The sequence below is a fragment of the Gigantopelta aegis genome, chromosome 4, assembly GCF_016097555.1.
Source record: "Gigantopelta aegis isolate Gae_Host chromosome 4, Gae_host_genome, whole genome shotgun sequence".
Taxonomy (NCBI): Eukaryota; Metazoa; Mollusca; class Gastropoda; order Neomphalida; family Peltospiridae; genus Gigantopelta; species Gigantopelta aegis.
This window is the reverse complement of record NC_054702.1, coordinates 61,473,428-61,492,499: the sequence shown is the minus strand read 5'-3', so window position 1 is coordinate 61,492,499 and position 19,072 is coordinate 61,473,428. Positions and strand designations below refer to the sequence as shown.

The 19,072-nt window shown below is 38.2% G+C and overlaps 1 protein-coding gene across 1 annotated transcript in view; it reads left to right on the top strand.

Moving 5' to 3' along the window:
- Nucleotides 1-427: 427 nt before the first annotated feature.
- LOC121369932 (probable glutamate receptor) overlaps nt 428-19,072 on the top strand; it is a 33,232-nt gene continuing 14,587 nt past the window's right edge. Inside the window, exons 1-9 of the mRNA XM_041495015.1 lie at nt 428-517; nt 4,011-4,181; nt 7,492-7,592; nt 8,582-8,661; nt 9,012-9,087; nt 9,266-9,350; nt 10,695-11,004; nt 11,761-11,948; nt 14,843-15,108. Of these exons, the coding sequence (XP_041350949.1) occupies nt 428-517; nt 4,011-4,181; nt 7,492-7,592; nt 8,582-8,661; nt 9,012-9,087; nt 9,266-9,350; nt 10,695-11,004; nt 11,761-11,948; nt 14,843-15,108 (1,367 nt within the window). The remainder of the gene's footprint in view (nt 518-4,010; nt 4,182-7,491; nt 7,593-8,581; nt 8,662-9,011; nt 9,088-9,265; nt 9,351-10,694; nt 11,005-11,760; nt 11,949-14,842; nt 15,109-19,072) is intronic.

Genomic DNA, 19,072 nt, shown 5'->3' with positions numbered 1-19,072 from the left:
TAGACTCGAGACTCTAATAGAGTCTGAGACAGTAACGTCATGACGACGCCATACAAACTATGCATTTGAGGTCATTAGAGATTGAGTCTGGACTCTAAAAGTTTTATAAGCACGGGCACTGTTTAAATTCAAACTATGACGCCACTCGTATTGCATTTTGCAATAATATTAAAGAATCGTAAAAAGAAATAATTTGGATGTAATTTGTTTGTGGGCATGTAATTCAAGACATAATTTATATATTTCACATGGAAAATAAAAAGAAAGAAAAACTTCTTGTCATTAAGGAATTTTAAGGTTGCTATTTAAGAACGTGCAATGAAGACGTGCATACTTTTCAGAGTTCGCTATCAATCAGTTGACGACTTTAATGTCCAGCCAAAATATGACATACAAGTTGGTGGAAACTGGAGAAAACTTTACGAATATGCGAAATCTGATTGTTGGCAAAGTTGCTGCCAACTACAACTACCTCGTCTATTCATCGTTTGACACATTAAATACAGTCCTTTATGAGGTAAGACACTATCGATAAAAGCATTTAAGGGGAAATGATACTATTCGGTCAAAATTTAAAAGTCATTACACCTTGAAAGTTTCACATATTATAGATATATCCTTATATTACTGGAATGTCAAAAACACATTCATAGGTCATCGGGCGAAATGTTGATCCACGGACCATAAAGTGAATAGGTGTATGAATCACTATGACGTTTCCTTGTTTCCGTGTGTAGTCTAATTAATCATATTTTATATTCATTAACCATATTTAATTTTAAACTTTTAAATACTTTGGAACTAATGAAAAAGTGACTTATTAAAACATTTACTGACTATTTACTTTACAATTGTATACATAATCTAAAAAATCATTACACCTTTCTCATTTTTGCACATATAGTAACGCTGGATGAGTAAATCAATATAAGATAATAAAAATGTACTGTCACAGATGAAACTTGTTTACAGTCAGAGCTTGAAATACTCCATACATAGATAAAAAATCATAAAAAGTCCACCATAAATCGTTTGAGCCCTTTTGTTTTAAAAACAGTTTCATTTGAGTGATCAACTATGTTCTTAAAGACACAAACAGTACAAAGAACATTATTTTCCATTAAAAAATCCATTGTGGGTGGGACTGGGGTCGAAGTGGAGAATGGTGGGAGGGGGGCATTATTCCCACATATCTGTATCTATTGAAACTGATGTCATAAAATGGCCTGCCCGTCAAACGTGACGAATTAGTAAAATAAGTTACATTAAGATACGTGCTATTTTATTGAATACGAAGCCAAAATGAGAGTCCTGTGATTGCCGTCATACAAGTTGTATAGAATTTAATTTAATTTCACAGAACATCATCTGTTTTTGCCTAAACTGTTTTCTCTTTTTCTCTACGTTGACACAAATAAAAATTATATGAGAAAACATGTTTAGAAAACTAAAAGCAGACTATGGTTATAGCCTCTATAGACCGACAGTATTTTGTTACGTCATTGTGTATGTTTCAGCGCTAAACCTTTTTTTTTGTGTTTGTGTTTTTGTTTGTTTGTTTGTTATTATTATTTTTTTTTTTTAAGGAGGGTTGTTTTACGATTCCACCAGATAATGGTAATGTCAGGGCAAATAGTACTGATATTATTATCGTAAATTTTTTAGAATGTATTAATATGATTGTTTGTCAAACTACACATGTTCACCCATGCCAAGCCTCCTAACGTCAGGCCAAGCATAGTGTACAATAACGGTATACAATTTCTAGCTGTGATAAAAAAAAAAAAAAAAAAAATTCAACATACTGACGAATTGAGGAGGTGTGGGGGTACGCCCTTATTTTTTGTTGGAATAATTATCTAGATATGTACTGTGCAAATTTACTAGAATGAATGTACACACGTATGTTTAACAGCTCTCGAGCAGAAAGAAAAAGAGGTTATTGGGTGACCGGAAAAACGTAATTCAATCAATTATTGTCGTTTCGGACATTTTTGTGGTTTAAAAAAAAAAAAACTATACATATCAGAACATCAAAACTATACATATATAAACTATATATAAACTAAAGCATAAAGTATTGACACTACAGATCCAACTCTTGTAACCAACATGCCTGTAACCTATAGAGAACATGAAACTGTATGGACAATATGGCAGTCCTCCAACAAGATGTGATGTTTTCAAATGCCGCACTCCCTCTTGTAAACTTACTGGATTCGTTACAGTTAGGTGTCTGGAGTGTTATTGTTTCTTGTTTGTTTGTTTGTTAGTTTTGTTTTGGGGTGTGTGTTTTTTTTTTTTTTTTTTTTTTTTTTTTTTTGGGGGGGGGGTTTGTTTGTTTGTTGTTGTTTTTTGTTTTTTGGGGGTGCTAGTGTATTTATGTTTTTGTTTATTTTTGTTTATTTTTTTTATTTTTTTAGGGGCGCAAGGGAGAAGAGGGAGAGGTTGCTTGCTTGGTTTTTTTTTGTGTTTCTGTTTCTTTGTTCAAAGTTTTTATTTCTTTGCGTTTTTGTGTTTTGTTTGTTTTTATTTATTTATTTATTTCTGTTTGTTTTTATTATTTATTTTATTATTATTATTATTATTATTATTATTATTATTATTATTTTGCACAGAAAAGTGTTTATTGCTATTATCATAATTACTCGTATGTAAGAATTATATTAAAACAGTAGCACGCACATTAGATGCCATCTAGTTCTGAATGTCTGATAAATATAGTTGTGTATCCGAATATGATTTTGTTTCATGTATTTTTTAATGGGCCTTGGGGTGTTCGGATATTAGGGTTATTATTTTAAGCAATCTATATATCAAACGAGTAAATTCCAGATTATAACATCTATGTTTATCATTACTATGGCAAATAACAATCAGTCCAATAGACATGTGTGGCATGCACAAACGTTAACATATGATAAAGTGGGTGTGACATGTATTCGACTCTCTCTCACTCTCTCTCTCTCTCTCTCTCTCTCTCTCTCTCTCTCTCTCTCTCTCTCTCTCTCTGTGTGTGTGTGTGTGTGTGTGTACTTATCTTTCTCCCTTTCTCTCTCTGTATATCTCCCTTTCTCTGTCTCTGTCTCTCTCTCTCTGGCTCTCTCTGTCTCTCTCTCTCTCTCTCTCTCTGGCTCTCTCTGTCTCTCTCTCTCTCTCTCTCTCTCTCTCTCTCTCTCTCTCTCTCTCTCTCTCTCTCTCTCTCTCTCTCTCTCTCTCTCTCTCTCTCTCTCTATGTATATATATATATATATCTAGTCTTTCTTTCAGATTTCAGATATGAATGACAGAGTATATGGATTGCGTCATTATTCCCAGTGGCTAATACTTAGTAAAACTGAAAATATACAGCACCTGACAGATCTAAAGATTGACAATGTAGCTGCAGTGGTCCCAGTAAAGCAACAACATAAGCTACGAAAGGTACTAGTATGGTACGAGGTTCACGTTTCTTGATGGTTGTATCAACAACAATGTTTTCCGTAATAACGTATTTTTCTAGATTTCCAATAAAAGGAAAATGTACAAGCAACCACAAAAATTCTGATTTTTGTGTGTGTGTGTGTGTGTTTTAAATCCTAGTAAAATAGGCCCGAATCCAGATTGGGTCGAGGTGTACAGCCCCTGCCTTGCTCACAACAAGAAAGTTCTCTTACTTTAAAATACGTTCACTGGTAATACATAACTTCCATTTAAGTAGTTGCATGTAGACAGCCGTTTAAAAAATACGTACGCGCCTACGTATATTCTCTGTCTGTTTTATTTTATATTCTGTTCTGGTTGGATCACTTGGTGACGGTAGGGTCACTCTGTCGGGTCATTTGAGGCTACGTCCAACCTAAATAGGTCACGGTTAAGGTCATTACCCCGGTACCTAAATTGGTCATGGTCACGAAAGCAGGTCACGGTTCTATTCAGACCCTTGTACCTCTTTCGTAGACTGTGTGCGCAAGTGCTATGTTCTTACAGTTACAATGCTACATATGATTATTGTTTGTATATCCACACAGGACACACACGTTGGGTATGACGTTCTGACTCTCCTGTGGAAGCCTGATGGGAGACATTTCTGTGTAGTGGGCAACATCTCCCAACACGCCGAGATAACTCTAACAGCAGACGTGTTTCCAAATTCACGTTTTGGTTTTAATCAGCGACGTCTGCTCGTGGCAACAAACTTGGTATTACATGTGCATAGGGCAGAACTTTAGTGTGTGTTTCGATTTACCGTCCTCGATGGTGTCATTGTTAAGGGTGGGACGTAGCCCAATGATACAGCGCTCGCTCGATGCGCGGTCGGTCTGGGATCGATCCCCGTCAGTGGGCCCATTGGGCTATTTCTCGTTACAGCCAGTGCACCACGACTGGTACATCAAAGGCCGTGATATGTGCTACCCTGTCTGTGGGATGGCGGATATAAAATATCCCTTGCTGCTAATCGAAAAGAGTAGCCCATGAAGTGGCGACAGCGGGTTTCCTCTCTCAAAATCTGTGTGGTCCTTAACCATATGGCCGACGCCATATAACCGTAAATAAAACATTTCTTTCTTTCTTTTTTGGTTAAGCCATCGGACACAAGGCTGGTAGGTACTGGATTCGCATTCCGGTACCGGCTCCAACCCAGAGCACGTTTTAAAGATCCAGTGGGTAGGTGTAATACCAGTACACCCTCTTCTCTTTCACTAACCACTGTTCTGGACAGACAGCTTAGATAGCTGAGATGTGAGCCCAGGACAGCTTGCTTGAACCTTAATTGGATATAAGCACTAAAATAAGTTGAAATGAATGAATGACGCAGACGCAAGTTTTCTATTGTCATGCCACAAATACACGTAGTGAAAATTTGAAAACATAGTTATTGTTTTGTTAGGTGGGTTTTTTTAGGTGTTTTGTTTTTGTTGTTTTATTTGTTTATTGTTTTGCAAAAAAAAAAGATAAAAAAAAAAAAGAATAGTATCCGATTTTTATATAGTAAGACTTTATGACATAGTTGGACTTCGGAAATGTGTCGGTGGTAAAATGCAGGTTTTGCCAAACCAGACTTTAACAGAGATCTAATTGGGGGAGGATGTGTTGTTTGTTGGTGTTTTTTGGTTATTTATATTGTTGTTTTGTTTTCTGTTTGTTGTTTTATTTGTATGTTGTTTTGTAAAAAAAAAACCTGAAGAATAGTATCCGATTTATAGTAAGACTTTATAAAACTTGTTGGACTTGTGTCGGTGGTAAAATGCAGGTTTTGCCACCCCCGATTTTAACAGAGACCCAATCATATTCGTTGTAAACAATATCTTAATGAGCAGATTTAGAGCAAACATTTTATGTAATTAAAGGAGATATATATATAATATAATATATATATTTGCATTTCAGTGGCAGCCATTTGTGTATGTGCATACAAACCAGAGTGGAGTTGTAACTTACGCCGGTTATTCAATCGACGTCTTGGAAATGTTGTCCAAGTATTTGAATTTTACGTGAGTACGTTTTACACAAATAAATATAAAATATACAAATGAATAAACGGAAAGAAACACACATATACACACGCATAAAGACACGGATAGATGTACATAGGCTACATACGTACACATACACGCATATGCTTTGTAGGTACCTCCCATATAGACGTTTAAATAAGCATTCTATAGCATGTCTCGATGGCCGAACGGTTATCGTGATGGTCTGTGAACTGACGGCGTGTCGGTGACGTAGTTTCGATTCCCAACAGTACGCACGTACGTACATGCATATCATTACAAGTTTTCGTTTCTCTTCTGTTTTTCTGCCATTTCACGTTCATTATAATAGTCTGGTGGGATTTCTGAAAAAAAGGCCCTATATAAGAATCAAGGAGCATTTTGGGGTAAAAGTTGGGAACCAGACTTTTTAGCATAATTCAGGTATGCTGAATCCGATAAACCCGGTTCCCAAACGAAATTTTGAGTTTTTGACCGTCTAATTTGCATAAGCAAAATGACCGCCAAATTGCCAATTTAAGACACTTGTTGAACCATTTTCTGTAACTGTAACCAGGCAAGTAAAAATGGCAAAATTAAGTGTCTATACCTGTTTTGAGGGTCAGAGAATAGGATTAAGACATTTCTAAAGTAATCAGTGGTACACAATACTAATAAATATGCAAATTAGCGGCTACAGTTACAGAAAAATAGTTGTTCTCCAATATCTCTGTAACTAGGCAACCAAACATGACAAATGATTGTCTATACCTATGTTTTGAAGGTCCGAGAATGTGATCAGTGATAAACCAGATGCTTAATTGTGTAAATTAGCTACCAATAAATTACATAACAATCCATGTATCAATAATCAATGCTAAGGTTCCAAAATTTACCCCGAAACACTCCTTGATGCTTATGCAGACATGACGGGGCAGTAGGTCTTACTCACAAATGCCTCATTCTGAAGTGTGGTAGAATAAACTGTTTGTTGGACTAGACCATATTCATACAACGAGTTTGGTCATCACTCTGTTGCTGATATGCACACACTGCTGTACATCGTAACCCGGATTTGCGGCATTTGCAACGACGCATCCTGCATTGCTCCTGGCATGCACACGAAATAAATCATTTTCTGGCAACCTACTGGGATCGGACTCAATGACATCAGAATGGACTGTAGCCTAAATCACCGTGTTTCCATCCCATGTCCGCGGATGCAGGAAGCTCAGGTACAGCACATTGAGCGTTTCTCCAAACCATTGCTTGATAGTGTACTCACATCAAATGGAAGTGGAGAGCACCATTTGTTGGTTTACCAGTCTTGGAGAACAGTATATGCCTTGCTGCATCAATAGAGTCTGTTTTGTGCATACCATATATCCTGCAGACAAACGTTTCTGAAGATCGAATTGTTCTCTTCTGTGAGTTCACCAATTCCCAAATTTATGAGCAATTGATGGTGCCCTTTGAAGACTTTCCATGATGACCTTTTGGTGTGATATGCAACGTAGGACGTGGTGTCGCACCAGGTTAATGCATGAAATGGTAACAGAGTTGTTGCTGAATCTCTTGGTAGGTTGTTGAAAACCACATCAATAGGTATATCTCGCCATTTCTTGGTGGTACCAGACATCATCCAGAGGTGTTCACATTGTACACTTGGGAAGTGGGAAACCAAAAGCACAACAATGTATTGAACTGGCTGTGCACAGCATGTAACACCAATCTAGTGTCAGCGTCTTCATATGTGGCTCTCAGTTAAGTCAAATCAGTGGTTGTCTTTGATGACCTAACCTCAAGTTCCTCTCTGAATCCCACGACAACTACAATCTCCTTACCATACGGTGCCTGAGAATACAGTTCCTCAGACAGGAAACGTGCAGTTTTATTATCAGGAAGCGACAGAAAGTTTATCCAGTTTTTTGGAAGAGGCACATCACGACCCTCAACTTTCGTGCATCGTGTCCTGGTAGCACCCTTGATTGTCTCTTCTCTATATCTGTCGAACACAACGTCTACCCGTTGATAGTTAGAACCTGCCTGCAGTACTGTGTCGGCCAAATCCCCAAAGGTCATTGCATTGCCAGGCTTTCCGAGAGCAACCACCAGTGATTGTCCATCAATGATGAGGCAAGACGATGAGTTCAATAGCTTCAGGACACACTATGTCTTCAGTTAACTTATCTGCTAGTACGGACGTGTTTCCAGTGCAGAGTGTGCCATTCATTTCGGCAAGTGATACAGGAAGTGGCAGAAGCTCATGCTTTAGAACAACTGGCAAGTCAACTGGACGACCTGCCTCATAGGCAGTAACAAGCCGTTGGAGGACATTTCTGTCTGCCTTCAGTATAGTTTTCTTGTCTTTGTCTTTAGTGTCTTTGACCACTTCATACAGAAATGCAAATGTTTTGGCACTACTCCTGTGTAGGGACGCATGGATTGGGACATCTGGCTTGTCACCTTACTCAGGTACAATCATCCTCTCCTCAACGAATGTATTCACATCTTCTTGTTCGAGTTCTTTTGACACAAATTAACGATTTTTGGATTGCCGCTGTTGCTAGGTCTTTTGTGGCGAGATTTTGCAATGACCCTGGTGAAACTAATGCAAATACCTTGAATACCTGGAAGGTCGAGAGCAATGCTATCTTGTCGTCATTGTCCCGCTTTTGCCGTGCTTTGGTAGCTTCATTGTGAACACGTGTACTGCCATGCATTGCATGCGTTTTTGCTCAAAATGTGTAACATAGGGTACCCATAGTGCTATCCTCCAGATGTGTCAAAACCTACTTATTTTGAGTAACCAGGAATTACAATGTACTATATTAAGCGTAGCACCTTAATCACTTTGAGTAACCTAATAATGAGTAATGAGTATTTTGTTGTTACTCAAAATGGGTATTTCATGTGACTCAAGACTTGACTCATCTGGGGGATAGCTCTGTGAGTAGCCGAATTACTCAACTTGAGTAACCTGGCTAATTAAAGTCAAGCAAATACCGATGGGTAACCAGTGTTATAGTGTAATGGAAAATCACTGGAGTAAAGCGAGGTAAGGTTTCAAAGTTGTCATTCAACATAAAGATAACTGTAGACTTTTGGGGCTTTGTTGATTACAGTGCATCAAATAGGAAACTTGATTCAGTAGGGGAAATACATTTAGAGAATCCCCTCTCTCAAAACCTTGGATTACACAGAGGTAACTCTATGATTTCCCAAGGGTTAACCCAGAGTTAATTTTAACTTTGGGCTCTAGTTGGATTAAGACTAGGTTAACTATGAGTTAACTCAACCATAACTCAATCCTGCCTAACTCAAGATTTGACCTCACCCACTCTCTAACCTTCAAAGCATAGGTCTAGACACTTCATTTGTCATGTTTGCATATCTAGTTACAGAAATATTTGAGAAAAAATATTTTTCTGTAATGGCGGCCGCTAATTTGCATATTTAAGAGTAGGCGCACCATTGATAACTTAATCACATTTTCTTACCCTTAAAACATAGGTATAGACACTTCTTTTGTAATTTTTGCTTGCCTGGTTACAGAGTTATTGCAGAAAATGGTCCAAGAAGTGTCTAAAAATGGCAACTTGGCAGCCATTCTGTTTATGCAAATCAGACGGTAAAAAACTCAAAGTTTATCGGATTCAGCATACTTAAATTATACTAAAAAGTCTGGTTTCCAACTTTTACCCCAAAATGCTCCTAACATTCACATTTTTCAGAAATCTCACTAGACTATAAACAAACCACTAGCAATCACTCAGCAGCACATACTTGATTTTATTTTACAACCACAGATATAACATCACGGAGCCAGCAGACGGAGAATGGGGAGTGTTGAACGGAAGTTGGACAGGACTAATAGGGATGCTGGCTAGAAAGGTAAACTCAATTTGCTCGACTGATTTACTATAGTCCGTCCTATCCATCTAAAAAAGTGTGTGTGTGTGGGGGGGGGGGGGGGGGGGGGGTATTTGTTAATAATTTGAGGTTGTTTTGACGTAAGAAGAAAAGTAAATGTATTTTGGAAGTAACAAAACAATACTAGTTTTGTGTGAAAATTACAAAACAATATGGCTCAGAAATAAATAACTTGTAGTAAATTCCATAGTATGAAAAAAAGACGTTCCCTGTGGAACGGACTATAGCGTTGTTATTTAGTCACAACTACTTAAAGTCTTTTACCCCACAGTTTTAAACACACCAAAAACACTGACAGTTTATTTCAGTATAATGGCCTAAGACCCACAGATTGGCCAATGCAGAGTTACACAAATGAACCCTACAAGCATAATATACCAGTACGTAACATCCTGTGGATAAACATGCTGTCATCTATTTGGGATTTTTCTCCGAGATTGAGAATTAACTGTTGTTTTCTAGAAGCGGCGGGGGGGGGGGGGGGGGGGGGGGGTCGTAGGCTGGGGGTTTCGGGGGAATAATGGAATACGTTAAGAAGGACATGTTTTATTTAACGACGCACTCAACACATTTTATTTACGGTTATATGGCGTCAGACAAATGGTTAAGGACCACGCAGATATTGAGAGAGGAAACCCTCTGTCGCCACTTCATGGGCTACTCTTTTCGATTAGTAACCACGGATCTTTTATATGCACCATCCCACAGACAGGATAGTACATACCACGGCCTTTGTTACACCAGTTGTAGAGCACTGACTGGAACGAGAAATAGCCAAATGGGTCCACCGATGGGGATAGATCCTAGACCGACCGCGCCTCAAGCGAACGCTTTACCACTGGGCTACGTCCTGCTGCTGGAATACGTTAGGTGCCATGTGTTTAATAACATGCAGCTCCCCTTTTACCTTTCGGCGAATCGTTCAAAATGCGCAAAAAATGTCATCATGAAAACTGCGCCATATTTCCTTTTTTGACTTTTTTGTCCTACGGGACATTAAAAATTGGCACCACCCGCTACCGGCCCAGGTCGGGTTGTTGATGATTCTTTGCACTTGGCAGCGCAAGCGGTCCACTCTCCCACCCATCCCAACCCTTTTCTGTCCTGCCACATCGCTCTACAAACATCGTGCACCCGCTCCTGCAAAATGCTTTCAACTCTGTATAATGCGTTCACCCCTGTATAACGCGTTCACCCCTGTATAACGCGTTCACCCCTGTATGATGCGTTTACCCCTGTATAACGCGCCTGCACAAATATAACTAGGCCTACATGTAGTTCATCTTGATTTGTATTCGATTTCAGGAGGTGGATGTGGTTGTTGCACCACTGGCACGACTGTTTGAAAGGGAGCAAGTGGTTGACTTCACGGCGGGTTATTTTGTAGACTATGCGAGATTTGTCTACATGAAACAGTCTCCACCGGAAGACAAATGGTGGACGTACCTCGCTCCTTTCAAGTGGGAAGTGCACCTGTCTCTGCTGGGAGTCTTCCTCGGTGTCTGTGCGATCGCTCTGCTCATTGAGCAGTTCCATCCTCGGAGGAGGGCGAACAGAAACGCTACTGGAAGACTAGATATTTTCTGGGGTTTTCTCGGCCACCTCCTGCGGCAAGGTAGGTAACTCTGTTATCACGCCACAATGATTTCCTTATATCACATTAAAGAGACTGCTCTGAGTTTGCAGCTTTTATACATGTTAGTACTGAAGTTGAAAAAGTAAACATTACTGTTGGTACCAAGTTAGTGTAACACCACCGAGCATGCGCATCAGCCATTTCCTGTTAGTAGGACGCTTTTCGAGTAAACAAGGATACCTACCAGCCTTAATTTCGATGGCTTAACCACATCACCAAGGCCTGTTGCCACATTGGATAAGTTTGGCTTTTATATTGGACGTCACCCATATTGAGGAGTTGACACCAATATTGGTAGCCAGAGTTACCTCTAGCTCTCCCCTTATTGATATGTTGTAGGGGAGGGCTAGAGAGGAGTGTGTGTAATACTTGGCAATCGTCGGCAACCAAATAGTATCAATAAGGAGGGGGTGGGTCTAGAGGTAACTCAAGCTACCACACTGTCTGCGAGTCGTGTTATGGGGAGATAGGCAAATGTAAAACGTGATGAGGAGGTGTGATAGTGGGGATTGCTACGCCAGTGTCATACCAAAGATCTCATAAAATATGTCATAGAGAGACTTTCTGTGGGTTTTTTATGATTATTCTTTTGCGTCTTTGCTGAAGACATTTATTAAGAGTGTGTGGCCTTAACCATATGTTACACGCACATTGCTTTCATATTACTGTTTCGAAACCTGAAGAATAGCGGTGCGTTTATTTTAGAAAATCCAAGACCACCATTGTATCTGTCAGCTAGAGTCATTGGAGGTTCCTGGCTGTTTTTCACGACTATCACGGCAGCAGTGTACAGTGGGAACCTAATTGCCTTTCTCACAGTAAATAAAGAACAACTTCCATTCAAATCTGTGAAAGAGCTGGTGGGACAAGAGCAATACAAGTGGGGCATTCCTGGAGGTTCAGCGTACGTCACACACCTAACGGTAAGTAATAGTAGTGGTAGTGGTAGTGGTAGTAATTAGTAGCAGCAGTAGTAGTAGTAGCAGCATTGTTGTTGTTAATGTTGCTTTGGTGATGGTGGTGGTGGTGTTGAGAACGATTGCACCAGTAATATTCAAACAGTCTACATTTAGTAGCATAGCGAGAACAGTTTCGGTTATAAAGCATATCAATATTTATAAGCAAACCAAATCTCCAGTATCCAAATATCTACCATTGTATTAGTGTTTCTACGCTTCAAATAAGCAATAACCTGTTTGTTATATAGCACAGTTTCCCGCACGTGTCTCAAGACTTGTAGCAAGCATCAGCCGTAAATACCGTTAACTAGTCACCTGTTTCGGTTAGTGAAACATTTAGTGATATAGCTTACAGCCAGAACTATCCAGAACAAATCTGTTCAGTGCTTTACCAGAACATATATGTTGTTTAAGAAAATATGTACTTATAATAATTAATTAAAATTAGTTTAAATAATTTAAGGCAAATTACAAAATGGAGTCCTCGATAACCAATGTTAATAGACATTTTTGAAAAACGAATATGACAATTCTAATATCTTGCAACTGTCTTATAAGTTGAGAACAAATTAATGGTTTTAATGGTAAAATGTTTTGGTTAAAAGATATAAGATGCATTCTGAGTTTTAATAAATATATAAACAGACATCCAGAAAGATATTTGTGTTAAACATATAAGGACCATATACTATCTTTGGCAACTGTCTGTGAAGACAGCTTTGCCAGCAGACGTCGTTACAATCGTGTGAATTCAATACCAAGATAGCAGTACAGCTGAGGAAAGACAAAAATAGTCTTTAAAATTAAGCTTTCTTTCAAATTAGTTTTTGAAAATCATAGAAAAAAGGTATTAAGAAATGTGTTGTGTTTATGAGTGGGCTATGTTGAATGTCATGGGCGTACATGGGGGGGGGGGGGGGGGGGGGGGGTGTCGATGGGTTCGACCGAACCCCACCTCCCCGAAATCGCTTTTTTTATAATTTAATATATCTGACATTATTATATTTACTCATAGAAATATATGCCCAATATCTCTGCAATCTATTTTGAAACCCCCTTTTCAAAATCCTATGTATTGGAACCCCCCTTTTCAAAATCCTATGTAGGCCTACGCCCATGAATGTTGCTTTCTTTACACGATTTAACCTCATTTTAACATTTCTATGAATATAACAGACAGTTGTTTACTTTCCCCATTTAAAAGTCAACGATGTTAGAAATATTCAAATGTACGTACTGTTACGCGTAATCGACGGAACCACCGAAACAGGGCAACAGATGATACTAGTTTTAATAAATTTGATTTAAATCACTCCATACTGCTTGCAGTTTTCTTTAATTTATTACATATCTTTTCAATCTTACTACAGTGATAAAGACAGTTTCAAACTGTGCGATGAATTTATTTTGTATCACACATATGTGCGATCTGGACAGGAAATTGTAAATGGAAAATTCCCTTTTATTTCTACTGGAGTTAGTGTCTTTCTATTACTGACGTCATGTTTGATTTATAAATTACGTCACATCGTATTTAAAACATTACACAAGATTACCGCAGAGTATGGTTCTTAACGTTAAGTAATTCTATGAAAGGAGGATTGATTAATAGATTTAAGAAATTAAAAACCGTTTTTGTAAAAAAAAAAAATGAAAAAAAGGTATGTAATAAATACAGAACTGCACACAAGTTGTTTATGCTTCCAACGTATTGCACCCGTTTATTTTACGCAAGAACACACGCGGTCTCGTGGTATATATTCTTGCACAAAATAAACTCGTGCAATAAATAGGAAGCGAAAAACAACATATGTGAAATTCTGTGTGCGTCCATATATATATATATGTGGTTATATTAGGGAATACCCCGAGTTTGCTGCCATTGTTACAAGTTCTAGACTAACAGAGCCCTTTCAACAACAGAAAATGCATGTTTTGGTTGTTGCCTTGGGTTTGCTTTTGTTTCTTGGGGTTTTGTTTGTTTTGATTTTGGTGGATGGGTGTTGTCGGTGTGGGTGTGTGTGTGTGTGTGTGTGTGTGTGTGTGTGTGTGTGTGTGCGTGCGTGTGTGTGTGTGTGTGTATGTGTGTGTGTGTGTGTGTGTGTGTTTTACAATATTAATGTCTGTATACAGTAAAAGTTTGTTTTATTTAATGAAATCATTACGGCACATATATCTACTAATTATCAGCTACTGAATATCAATCACTTGCTTGTCAGCAATGGATCTTATATATGCATTTTCCCACATTGATAACCAGTTGTAGGACATTGCTTGGGACGGGGGGTGGGGGACTCAGTTCATGGGCGTACATAGGATTTTGAAAAGGGTGCTTCCAAAATAGATTGCAGAGATATTGGGCATATATTTCTATGTTGAGTAAATATAATAATGTCAGATATCAATGTCAGATATATTAAATTATAAAAAAGCGATTTCAGGGGGGGGTTTCGTCGAACCCATCGACCCCCCCCCCCCCCCCCACACACACACACACCTATATACGCCCATGCAGTTAGACAATAAGCCCAGTCGACTGATCTACATAACGCGATATTCTATTCTATTTGTTTCTGTTCTGTTCTGTTCTATATGTTCGATGTGTTTCTTGTCGTCCTAATTTGGGTAGTATCCCAAACCTCACCACCCTCTGTTGGCAGGAAATATCTTAACAGCAAACACGGGACATTCTCGTTAATTGTTTAACAGCCTATTAGCATATAAACCAGATCAGTGCATTGATATATTAATTTTGTGAACATATATATTTATCTCTCGTGTTTTTGTCTTTTATGTTTGATTATATATATATATATATATATATATATATATACATGTATGTATGTATATATTTGTAGTCCTCAAGCCAACCAGAATACAAAAGATTATGGAAAGGAATCCTTGAATTTGCCGAGACAGACCCGGATGTACTTTCACTCTACTTGGACATGCATATCAACAAAGTACTAGCAGGCCATTACGCATTCCTGTTGGGAGAATATGCCACGTCGTTCTACTTCTCAAACAACTGTGACGTCACCTATATCCCAGAGAATTCATATCGAAATATATTCAGCGTCGCACTACCCAACAACTCTCCATACACTGCACAGTTTTCAGAAAGGTACGGTAATATAAGTAATTTCAAAATTGACCTGTACTGGTATTTGTTGTTAAGTCCGACAGCTATGCCTAAGGTAATCTCAGCTTCTGATACAAGGGGCCGTAGAGTTAAAGTTGTTTGGGTTTTTTGTTGTTTAGCGACACCACTAGATCACATTGATTAATTAATCATCCGCTATTGGATGTCAAACATTTGGTAACTCTAATATACATGTAGTCTTAGAGAAACCCCGCTACATGTTTCCATTACAGGGATTGATTTTTTTTTTTTTTACCACTATCCCAAAGGAATAGTGAATTAAAAAAACACACTATTCCGTCAAAAAATGTACTACCCCTCAATTATTAATATGCCACTAGTTTTCCTGACTGTGCTACGTCGCTCTGTACAACATTGCGTAACGAACAATTGTTTATATACCAGTCTATGCATTACTGCGTACTAGCTGGAATTACAAACGAATTCACTCCAAACGTTAGTCTCAATCAAAAAGACGTTTATTTTGTACCGGTAAGTGCATGAAAAAGGTCTTAGTAGCGCGAGGATTTGTTCTGCAGAAAAAATGTAGCTGAAGAAAAAGCGTAAGTGGAATAGTCGCAGACGATTTTCGGTATTCCGTGCTTTATTTACACTTTCATGACGGAATATTGGAAGAATTGTTTTACTATTCTGTTTCGAAATTTACTATTTGCGGAATAGCGGAATAGCATAAAATTCGACCCCTGCATTAGTAGCAAGGGATCTTTTATATGCACTTTCCTACAGACAGGAAAGCACATACCACGGCCTTTGACCAGTTGTAGTGCACTAGTTGGAACGAGAAAAAAAAATCACAATTTGTTTAATAGATCCACCGAAGTGGTTCGATCCTGCGAGCTCTTAACCAACTGAGCAAAATCCCGCCCCCTGGCCTTAGAGATGAATGATAGCTGCCAGAAACAGGGAATGGCGGACATGGGGACACTGGTCATTTACCCGTCCTATGTAAATGGACACATCTACACTTGGATTCAACATATCAAACAATTATTTAACAACCTAGGTATGACTGATATATGGTTGTCTCGAAGATTTTCAACAAAAAACACAACTTCTTGAATATATCAAATTGAGGCAGCATGACCAGTACCTTCAAAAGTGGAACAATAACACTGCGTCATCGTCTAGAGGAAAAATTAAACAATTTTTAAAAATCAGCTAATTTTTTTTAAATACCTCACCATAATGCCTGAAAAACTATGGATCATTATTCTTAAATTCAGAACATCAAATTATTATCTCCCGATTGAAATAGGACGGTGGAATAATACACCAGTAGATGATGATGATAACTATTATCCTGTTCAATTATTTAGACCCAAAGTTTTTTGCAAATGTTACATTTATTTCCTATTCGATATTTGTTTTCTTTGCATTTACATGAAAACAAACCCAAACCCCGACAGGTTTTATATACAAATCATCATATAAAATGCACGAAGTTGACTTAATTCCACTTTTTAAAAATCTCTGTGTGTTCGGAATGCACGTTATTTCTCCTATAAATAACTACGGTCATTTGCATATAAAAAGATTGGGATCTGAGGCTACGTGAAGGCCATTATAGCTTGTTTCACTAAATCAAGGTTATTATTGTTTTGCAGTGTGTAGCAGCATTGTCTAATCTTTCCGTTAAACATAGATGTAAACAAACAGAACATGTAACCCTTTCTTGTAGGTGCATTATATTTAATCAATTTAGCTAATGTATTATGTATTTTTATTTTATTGTATCAATTATATATTAGCATACCATACCTAACCTAACACAACTGAGGTGTAGCACAGTAATAAACACAAATCACCTCACACACCACAGGAATGTGCTTTCCAAATTTATAAATAAATTTAATGCAGGGCCGGACCCAGAAGACCGGGAGGGGGGGGGGGGGGGGATAAAATGTCAAAGGCCACCAACATCAAATAATAATAAAAATGTTATTTAATTTGCCTCTAAACTGGGAACTCATACGTATATATATATATATATATATATATATATATATAATATATATATAGTATTTATGGTGGTGCTAGGGGCTGGGGTTTGGGGGTGGGGTGTTACATTTGTAATGCGAAAAACCAAAGGGCTATTGTTCGGACTCGTATGGGTTCAACCACTTTTTTGTCCCGCAGACACAGCCCTGAATGTCCAAAATACGATAGGTCAATAACATCATTATTTCGATCTATGACTGCACGTGCTATTGTAGCAATGTGTAAACCACGTAAAATACAAGTTAGGTAGTGTATATAAATTCATTGAAAATGTATTAGTCGACATTCTTGTTATTGTTATTTGAGGAAAAATATGGGTAAATTGAAAAACACTTCAGTTGATGTAAAATCGTGTATTAAGAACGTTTTCGATTATTGTGAAGATGAATATCAGCGCGGTAGACCTAGGTATGCTTCTTATCGAATTGTCGATCGAGTTGCCGCTGCACTTAAAGTTTCGGTTTCAACAGTAAAAAGAACTGTGAAAAATCTAAGCTCTACGAATCCGAGCACAGAAATCACTGTTAAAAAACGCGACCGAAAACTCATCGATTTATTTGATAAAGATGTTATTAGACGACGAGTGTACAGATTTTATAGAGAGGGCGAATTACCTACATTACATAAGATTAACGTGGCTTTAAGGGAGGAATGTGGAATCAACATATCCATATCAACTTTACGAAGAACACTCCATGACCTCGATTTTAAATACCAACATATGTCTACAACCGGAAAAGTGATTTTTGAGGACGCCAATATATCAGACAGGAGACTGTCTTATCTCCATGAAATATCCAGTTTACGAGAACAGGGGTATTTAATAGTGTATCAAGATGAGACCTGGGTGAATGTCAACCACACAACATCCCACCACTGGACAGATATCCACCCGGGCACAAGTACCGCCAATCACCTGCCGAAATCAGACGCTGCTGATAGAGTTCCTAAACTCTGTTCGGTGACTGGGAAGGGAAAAAGACTTATTATTTGTCATGCTGGCTGTGATAAATATGGATTGATAGATGGCTGTGAATTGATCTTTGAGGCTAAAAAACACAGACAGAGACTATCATGGTGAGATGAATCATGACAATTTCATCAAATGGTTTGAAGAACAACTTATGCCTTCTCTACCAGAACCTTCTGTTATCGTCATGGATAACGCAAGCTACCACAACAAATTAACTGAGATTACACGATGTCCTGCACTAAACGTTAAAAGGAAGAAATTCAGTCGTGGCTACGAAACAAAAATATACCTTTTGAGAGTAACATGACAAAGCCAGTTCTTTATGAAATTGTGAAAAGTAACAAATGTGCACAGCAATTTGTTACTGATGATATTGCTGAACGCCAACAAAATAGTTTTATAAGAAATAAAATACCCCCTGTGATAGTCCCCCTTAACGAAGATTGTCGACTGATTAAGTTATTTCTCCATACCCATCAGGAGTATTACTTTAATGTATGCATGGACTCTTTAACACCAAAAACAATTTATCTCCATATCATTCACTATCAAACAACCTAACAACCTATAAACTAATCGACTAGAAATGCATATAGACTACACATACATACGAGAGAAATGTTTATTTAACGACACACTCAACGCATTTGATATACGTTTATGTGGCGTCAGACAAAACGGTTAAGGAGCATTATGACAGTGAGAAAGAAACTCGCTACCGCCACATGGGCCACTGTTTCCGATAAGCAATTTTGATAAGCAATAAGGGACGTTTTATATGCACCATCCCATAGACAGGATAGCACATACCACAGCCTTTATACATCAGTTGTGGTGCACAGGCTGGAACTAGACACAACCCAATGGGTCCACCATGTGGGATCGATCAGTCGACCTACCATGAGCGAACGCTTTACCTCTGAGCTACGTCCCGCCCCATATACAAAAGAAGCC